The sequence below is a fragment of the Acyrthosiphon pisum genome, chromosome A2, assembly GCF_005508785.2.
Source record: "Acyrthosiphon pisum isolate AL4f chromosome A2, pea_aphid_22Mar2018_4r6ur, whole genome shotgun sequence".
Classification (NCBI taxonomy): Eukaryota; Metazoa; Arthropoda; class Insecta; order Hemiptera; family Aphididae; genus Acyrthosiphon; species Acyrthosiphon pisum.
In genome coordinates, this window is record NC_042495.1 from 14,484,585 (window position 1) to 14,494,107 (window position 9,523).

Here is a 9,523-nt window from a genome sequence, read left to right on the forward strand (position 1 = left end):
AACTAAAAAAAAATGAAAACTGACAATGTCCATAAAGAGCTCAAAATAAGTCAAAAAAATTTGAAAATGTTATGGTGTATAGAAAATGCTAATATAAACATTCAGTCAAAATTTCATGTATTGATGTGTGCTAACGCCGTATTATCGTTGAAATCAGGAAATGATGATTTATAAATAAAAAACACTAATTAAATTACTACACGTACACTGATTTTATTATTTCTACTCAAACACGATTTAACTTATAACTAAGATTTTCTGTCTAACTCGAGTCCGTACTCCGACTGCCGACACGTCCTCGTCCGTGGGAACCGTATGGGTCCTTGCACGGCGAATTCGCTGACCAACGCACTTCCCACAGTCACGTAGGCCATTGCGTTATCCAGCGAACGCACATATCGCATACAGGGTGTCTAGTATGTACAGGGTACAACAGTATCTACGGTCATTTTTTTTTAAAGTTACACCAAAAACCAAATTCAATTTTGTGAAAAATCGATTTTGCGTAAAAATTTTCGTTTTTCCTTAATTTTTCTTTGGTTTTTTTTGACGCTTTTGAAAATTAATGGGAATTTTAAATTTTGACCTCCCCAATGCACCAACGATATTCACTTTCCAATCGAACAAGATACTGAATTTGAAAATCGAAGCATTATTTCGACTACTTATCGTGTACACAGACACAAAAAAAAATAAAAAAAAAACACACATCATTGTAAAATCAATACATTCATCGTTCCACTCAGAATCTAAAATTAAAAACACATCATTGTAAAATCAATACATTCATTGCTCCGCTCAGAATCTAAAATATTTTAGGGGCATGAAGACAGTGAGAATTTTTATTTATAAAATACATACCGGACTGCCTGTCTAACAGATGGCATATACAGTATACAATAATTTGTTATCTAAACATTTTGTTTTGATAAATATTATACTTTTTTAAATATTTTAATTTAAAAATTGAAAATAAAATACTCTTAATAATTGTTGGTCGCATTCACACAAAAATATGTTCTTTATTTATGTACTGGAATTATTATATGTAGATTAATTCCATAACTTATTATACGATAGTTTAAATTATTATTGAATATCTACTATATAATATCATATTAGTACATTATACCTTGGAATGTTGGACTCATCAAACATGTTATCAGATTTATTAATTAATCATTACTTACTAGTCAATTATTATTTTCCTATTGTTTTCTCTGTTGTCATACAAAGCTGCTTATATGAGATATTTACTATTAAAACTATTTAAACCAAATGGTTCAATTAATCTAAACGTTAATTTAACATGTCATGCTTTTGTAGTAAAGCGACTTCTGAACTGTATGAATATAGCAGTTGCCAAATTATATGACTTGTGTAAAATTTTGAATTTTCTGTATTAATTCTACATATTATTTAAAGTAGTGTTATACTCTTATGATATAATGCTGTAATATATAGAGTTTTTATCAACTATTAGTTCAATATTTAATTATTGGATGGATATTCACCTATCAACATTTAAGAAAAAATGATATATTATTGAGTTTAATAGAATTTTAATATTAAATATAGAACTATTATCTAAGAATATTTATTTTTTAGAATTATTTTACTTGGGTAGATTAATATAGATTAAATTAAATTCTGATAATTGTTATTTGTCTTCAACAGGAATTTGTACTAATTGATCGAAGAGAATTGGCTCCATTACAAGACTATATTGATAAATTGGCTGGCCGTGAAACTAGATAAGTGACTTATGGTGCTTAATGAAGAATTGAACTTAGCACAATGAGTTTACAGCTTTAATCTTTTCAATGTGATAACTTATTTTTTTTTATTAAAAAAATGGTTCTCATACACAAACACTTATAAAAATTAAAAATTAGGAAGTTAGTCAATTGGCATTCATTATATGTACAAACAAATATATTTTTATGTAAAACTATAAATTATCAATGCTATAATGCTAATCATTGATATTAAGCACTATTCTGTATATTGTCTAGACAATCTTCCACCAAAGAAAATCCATTTAAGTATAGTTTCAGTTTTACTACTATTTTGTACGATTTTATAATAGAATTACTAATATATATTATTTATATTATCAATGACTAATATACATTAATTATTTATTTTTAGTATAATATACAGTGTGCCAGAATAGTAATTACTGTATATGTAGGAATCTCTGAACAAAATTATCAGAACAACGAAATGTTTATTTTTAATGTAATTTATATTATATTATATTGCAATATTGCAATCGTATTTTATAGTGTTATTGCTTTTATACTTAATATTTAAACAGTAACTATTGTTGGTGCACTTGTGATAAATATATAACAGAAAAAAAAAACAATTTACTATATGAATTGGTTATTGATATTATTTTTCTTTACTTTTCAATATATTATTCCTAGTAGATTTAATAGATTAATGCAAGCTCCTACAACATACATACTGGCATACTATTAAATACTATTATGGTTATCTCATGGTCAATTGTTACATCGTTTTACTCATTATTAACAGCATGAAATAGTTAAGCTACTATCTTGAAACGGCAAGCCGATCACTCACCCCATAATACCACCCCCTGCTGTGATTAAACAGTATCTATTTTAATTTCTTTTTAGAGAATTACTGGGCTTTATTGACTATTGAGAAAACTCCATTGGAGGTTAAGGCATTAAATGTTGTTATTGTTACATAGGTACAAGAATATCCATAAATGATGTGATCCAATTTATATTAATGAAATTACTATATTTATTATTCCATTATTATCTAAGTTCTAAACCAAACCATAATTATAATAGTATATTATTATGCTATACTGTATACAATTACAAAATACCCAATACTTTTTCAGTACCTATTCACTAACCGCTTTATTCATTAGGTAACCAACTCATATACAGTACAATATATTTGATAGAATAAACTTTAAAACATATTAGACATTTATTCGTATAATTGTATATAAAAAAGTTTTATTTGGGACTTAGCAACAGGTTGTGCCTTACTATTTAGATAATCAATACTCAATAAGTAGAAATATTTAAAACAAAGCAATTTCTAGCTAATGAAACATTTTGACCTTTAAGTAGACTCAAGTTTCAAAGTAAAACATTAATGACAATATTATTATTTAAATAAAATATGTAAGAGTTATGTTGGATTTAAATAATTTTGATTGCAAAGTGTTCCCCATCCTAATAGCTGTTATGTTTAATTATTGTTTACTTTTTAATTACTGATGAATGTTCAAGCCAGACTGGTTTAATTATATAGTCATCAAGTTAGTAGTCACTAGTGTCTAGTTGGGTACTAAAATGTAATTTCTCATTGAGACAAATAGATGATGTCCAACAGTGTCATACATGGAGGGGGGCTAAGTCACTAAAAAATCCTCGTTAAACTTTCTTTTACTTAGACTTTTTTTTTAATATTATATTATAATAAAGGCTAAAATAAATACGTCAATTGGGGGGGTAGGGGCTATCTCCTTGCTTATGCCTTGTTCAGCCATTTGCTGTAATGTTTTACACTGTATAACACTATAATTGGTCTGTTGACAAGCTGACTGTGATTTCATCTATTCTGTGGTGATAGTGTGACCTTGGTCATTTTCGACGTGCAAAATTGCAAATTGCAATTTTTATTTATTTTTTACCTCGTTTTTTACCGCCATATCGGCTTATCACTTATCAGTGGTCGGCGATTTTTATTATTGCTTATCAGTCGGCATGGTCTATGCGAACGGTTGAGTGTTGACTACTTGACTGTTGAGTGTGGATCGGAGTACCGCTTAAAAATTTTAACTTTTAAACTGTTGGAACTTAATACTTTATAAAAATATACAGGTTGGACATTGGTCTGTAGGCTGCAGTCTGCACTCCTTCAGTTGTTCATCAATTATTGGTGGTCAATGTCTCTGAAGATTGAAAACTGACACCGCCTTCAAATACACTCGTGTCCGTGACTCCGTCTGTGGAACGATAGAAATTATGAGTAACTACGCTATGGACGTCGATGTGGCAAAAGTCGGTTGTCTCGTTCCAAAAATGGACGACGTCAAAAAAGAGCTCCTCGTCAGCATGAACGAACTGTATGCCCGAGGTCTGAAAACCAGCTGTCAGTGGTGAGTTTCTTAATTGTTTTAAGTTTTCCTGTTGATTTGCACATCTCCGAAGTTTACTTGACTGTTATATACATTACGCAACCGACCTCTCTGAGTATTGAGAATTGCGAGGGGTAAACGACTGACAGAAATTTTGTACACCAGATTACCGATTTCAATGATTATACCTATGATTACCCATGATTTACTACAAAGATTACCTATGATTACCTATGGTTACCTATGAATACCCATGATTACCATCACCTTGTACACTGATTACCCCCAAGGTGTTCACCCCTCGGAGAATTGTGAGTTGTTGGATATTTGCCAAAAAAAAATACTCTGGGAACCAATTCATTAATAAAAGTTACATTTTGTTATTTTATATCACATTATTATTATTATTATTATTATCTTCTACCTAATATTGATGGCTATAAAACAACAGTTGTGTTTTAAATTATTTTTACTAATCAACATTATAAAATTCATTCTGACTTCCTGACATCTTAATTTAATTCTGATACTAATGTTGCTCCATTCTTTTTTAAGTTATGGAGTTAGGTACGCATAATGTAAAACTTATTAATTTTATAAGATTATTGAAAAATAAATATGACATAATACTATTTAATAAAAATTAATAGTTATTACCCATTGAACAAAAGTAATTTTAAATAGTGGTTGATTTGGAAATAAAAAAGAAGGGGGACTCTGCTGTTGTTGGATAAACGAGCGTTCCACACAAAATTAATCGTCACATTGCCGTCTCTCCACCTCCCTCTCTTCCCATAAACTTATCACACCAAAACAATATCAATTTTATTCGAAAAATACATGTAGAAGGAAAAACACTTTTTATAGGGGGGTCATTTTTCGATTTTCTCAATAGTAGTTTAATGCCACGAGAAAAACCACCGACAAATTACAAAAAAACCGCTAAAAATGGGATTTTATTTATAACGCTTTGTTTATCAGTTATCACAATAGAAACAAATAAAAATAAAAATAACGATTATAGTTATTTTGTTGTAATTTATAATATTAATTCAACTTACAGGCTATAATAAAATATAAAAATAATATAAAATATTGTGTACCTATTAAGTAAATTTGGCATCAGGAAATCACGATTTACAAATTCACTTGCTTATGTTGGGTTCCCAGCGGTCCGTTTCAAATAAATAGAAGGGGTACGCTAAAAACAAATTTAAAAAGAAGGGGGACTCCGTCCCTCTGCGCCCCCCCCCCCCCAAATCAACCATTGATTTTAAAACTACTTATTTTGTAATATTTTTAAATTAATTACTGCTAAGCTTTAGTAAGTAACGATGTATTGTATATATATATATAATGTATATTTTTTCATCATGGCCAGGTCTGCAGATCTTCTTCTATCACTTGAGGTCGGCAATAATCCAAAACCATTAGCCAAAAAGATAGAAGGGTACAAAAGACCAAAAATCACCCGTAGTTGTCTAATCTCTGTACCTAAACGTGTGCCGGTTTCAAAACCTACAGATTTATATTCCATAGACCAACTTCCAATAGCATATCAAGAAATGGAACTATATCTTCATGCCCGAACATGTTACAATGCAAAAGAATATCAGAGGTATTTTGTGTATTTAAAATTTAAAATCCAAAATCTATATTTTGTAATATCGTTACTGAGACATGACTTTTTTTTCAGAGCATCATTTTGGTTGAAAAATTGTTATTCAAAAATACCATTATTTCTGAAAATGTATTCAGATTATTTGGCTGCTGACAGTAATATTAAAAATATTGGTAGTGAAGCAACACCTTCCATGTTTAAAGAATATCGAAATTTCCTAGACTATTTATCTCAGCAACTAGAGTCTATACGACAACAAAAAAAGGGGGATGGGTATTTGACATATTTACTTGGTGTAGTGTATGTGAAATTAGAACAATACGAGGCAGCTGTTAATATGCTTGTGGAATCTATAAAAGAGGTGCCGCTCAATTGGCATGCGTGGATGCAACTTGGGGATCTTATTGTAGATCGAGTTAAGGTAAATAAAATAAAATAAATTATTAATAAACCAGTTTATTTGCCAACAATTATTGTTTGTATTGTTTTAGTTATCAAAGCTAGAGTTACCCAATCACTGGATGAAAAACTTCTTCTACTGTCAAAAATATTTGGACTTGCAGTTAAATGAACAGATGTTAGGTATGACACAGTATTTGTTCAACTGTGGTTTCAGTGATAGCATATTTCTCCAATCTAGGGTGGCAGTTTGTTACCACAACAAAAGATGTAAGTATAAGACATAATTACTGTATAGTTCAATCTATGCCAATCAATATTTAATATGTTATAGACATTGAAATAGCAGTTCAAAAGTTTCAAGAGCTCATTGAAATTGAACCTTGTCGACTAGAAAATATGGATACTTATTCAAATTTATTATATGTGCAACATCAACGAGTTGAACTAGCTTATCTTGCTCAGCGAGCAGTCAAAATTGATAAATATCGTGTGGAAACCTGTTGTATTTTGGGAAACTATTATAGTCTTCACGGGGAACATCAAAAAGCAATGCGTTACTTTCATCGCGCTCTTAAATTGAATCCTCTATATTTGGCTGCCTGGACACTACTTGGCCAAGAATATATGGAACTTAAAAATTCAAACGATGCCATACAGAGTTACAGCAAAGCTTTGGGTGTGTGTTGTAATATCCATTATATAATGTTTAAAGATTGTAAAAATATAGTTAATTTCATGTTTTTATTACAGAAATAAACAAATATGAGTACAGAGCATGGTATGGTTTGGGTCAAACATATGAAATACTTGGAATGTTCAAACACAGTCTTCATTTTTTCAAACAAGCACAGCTACTGAGACCGTTTGACAGCCGTATGATAATTGCCGTTGGAAATGTTTATGAAAAACTAGGTAATGTCGACATGGCATTTCAAAGTTATCTAAAAGGGCGGGCAATGGGTGACGATGAAAAGCTTGGTCTCATATACTTAGCAAAGTGAGTTCAAATTACATTATTTAGCTTATTTGTTGCCTCATATGATGATGTCATTTTTTTTTCAGGTTGTACGTAGTTATAAATAGACCAGATGATGCTGCAAAAATGTTTTTAGAATACATTGAAGAACACGGACTAGATGAACAGACTCGCGATCACAGCTATGCTTATATGTTCCTTGCAAACTACTATCTGTCTCGTATGAACTTTGATCAAGCTTTTCATTATGCACAAAAATGTTTAAACTATGCAGAAACCAAAGAAGAAGCTAAAGCGTTATTAAAAACTATAGTTCATGAAAGAATTTACATGGAAATTGATAACATAATTAAATTTACTTCGATGGATGAGAAAAAATCCAAGGATTACGATAAAGAAGAAATGCCCAGACAGTTAGAATTGCTGTCACTTACTCAAAAAGCTGAAGTGAATCAAAGTGAAGATAATAAAGATAATGACGATGATGACGATGATGACGATGATAGCGATGAAGAAGAACATTTGTGTAATTCTATATCAAGGTATATGATTTTGGTGGATCCCAGTGAATCAGATAGTGTTTTAGATAGTGTTTCAGAGTAATTTAATTTTGTAAAATACTATAAAGTAAAGTTTTGAAATAGATTATTTTATTAATTTAATTTTTAGAATGATTAATTTTGTTCCAATTTAAAAAAAAGATTCAAGATTTTCAAGAAGAGAAATTTAATAATTATCGACAGGAATTAGTTTCGTTCAATCGTGCCGATTCGTATTGAAATTTGAGTCCTATACGGGTCAATACGTATCACTTGTATATCGTACGTGTAACTTCTTAAACACTCAAAATTGACTCGATATGTATCGATACACTCCAATATTTTTTCCTTAAAATCTTGATTATGATCACTGCATTTTTTTTCATTAGATATCTATATTTTATGCAAATAAGACTGATAAAGTATTTATATAAGCTTTATGAGTATTATTGAATGTTATCATTGAAAATGTTTCTATATTTTCTACTTTTAATTAAACTATATGTATATATGTATTTAATTTGATATTTTTAGCACATATTATTGTAAAATAAAATTAATTTACCTTAAACTATAAGCAGATATGCGTGATAAAAAAAAATACTAAATATTTTGTAATTTTCTATGATTTGTTAATTATCACATTTTATTTAGATGTGTTGAGTGTTAAAGTAATATGAATTCAAACATATTGATTGCATTTTACTCGAAGGAATATGAATATGTTACCAGTTTGCATTTAAATATTGTTTCAGTAGTAAAATTCAACTGTTAATTCTATTTTATTCGGCCACCGCATAACGCCATTTTTGTTTGGTATAAAATGTGAATTGTATTTAATAGAAATAAGTATTGGCCCAATAAAATATTTTATAGGAAGAATAAAATTTACTATTAACTAGTAATATGAAAAATGTCTCAACATTTAGTAACGATTAATATATTTTATACTATTTATTTTACTACATTGTCATTATGTATAGTAAATTTATTTGATACATTTACAAATACAAACAGTTTTATTAACACACATTTGGAGACAGAGCATGATAAATGTGAAAATAATCTAATGTTTGTAAAAAATATAAAATAGCATGTCAGCTTAATAGCCAAGATTAAGATACTCAAACATAATATAACAGACTAGAAAATATTAGTAATTTGCACTTAACTCGCAATCTATAACTATAGAATAATATTTTGCAATTTTAATATATTAGATCTTATTTTATTGGCCAGTAATTGGACAACCTAGTTTGAATATTTTTACTAAATAATGACGATTATTGATTTCTCCAATGATATTCTCCCTATTTGTTCTTTTATTGGGATCAAACCTTAAGCCATACCCTTTAGCCCCGGACATGTCACTTATACCTAAAGTCATAACTAGTGTGCCTAATGTATATAAGATTATGATAGTACCTATTAAGAATATCAATAAAAAAGTGTCCCGAGTGTTTTTCATTTACAAATTAACAATGAATCTAGAATTTTCATGACATTCCATATTGACCACTTGATTTCACTGTAAATAATCATCAGTAGAGCGCGGATTTCTATGCAATTGCATATTTTTTTCCTTTTAATATTTTTGGATTTTTGTCAGTTATCTCCACGAATCATCATAATTTGAAGCTAATGGTGAAAATTTTTTTTGCATATTTCTGCATATTCAAAGGTTATTGCATATTTTTGCATATTTTGGTAGAATTCAAAATTTATTGCATATTTGAAGCGAAAATTTTAAAAAATGTATAAAATAATATTTTTTCAAGTAGAAAATTTAAACTAAATTTCATAGTCACTAAATAATATTTATATATATTATATTTATTTATAACATTATA

General features: G+C 29.1%; 2 protein-coding genes across 2 annotated transcripts in view; both read left to right on the forward strand.

Annotated features, from left to right (window-relative positions):
• LOC100160461 (MOB kinase activator-like 1) overlaps positions 1 to 2,280 on the forward strand; it is a 5,987-nt gene extending 3,707 nt beyond the window's left edge. Inside the window, exon 4 of the mRNA XM_001949698.5 lies at positions 1,678 to 2,280. Within this exon, the coding sequence (XP_001949733.2) occupies positions 1,678 to 1,758 (81 nt within the window). The 3' untranslated portion in view covers positions 1,759 to 2,280. The remainder of the gene's footprint in view (positions 1 to 1,677) is intronic.
• A 1,203-nt stretch (positions 2,281 to 3,483) lies between these two features.
• On the forward strand, positions 3,484 to 8,635 carry LOC100160419 (cell division cycle protein 23 homolog). Its single transcript, XM_001950604.5, has 7 exons — positions 3,484 to 4,156; positions 5,517 to 5,753; positions 5,832 to 6,177; positions 6,248 to 6,425; positions 6,490 to 6,834; positions 6,909 to 7,155; positions 7,221 to 8,635. Exons 1-7 carry the CDS (start codon positions 4,023 to 4,025, stop codon positions 7,735 to 7,737), a joined length of 2,004 nt encoding a protein of 667 aa, XP_001950639.2. The 5' UTR covers positions 3,484 to 4,022; the 3' UTR covers positions 7,738 to 8,635.
• Positions 8,636 to 9,523: the final 888 nt, after the last annotated feature.

Bases quoted from the DNA above. Each gene is read 5' to 3' on its own strand.
- LOC100160419 (XM_001950604.5), top strand. From the start codon at position 4,023: ATGAGTAACTACGCTATGGACGTCGATGTGGCAAAAGTCGGTTGTCTC. The intron at 5,754-5,831 runs GTATTTTGTGTA...CTTTTTTTTCAG, and splicing joins AATGCAAAAGAATATCAGAG to AGCATCATTTTGGTTGAAAA. The intron at 6,426-6,489 runs GTAAGTATAAGA...AATATGTTATAG, and splicing joins TTGTTACCACAACAAAAGAT to ACATTGAAATAGCAGTTCAA.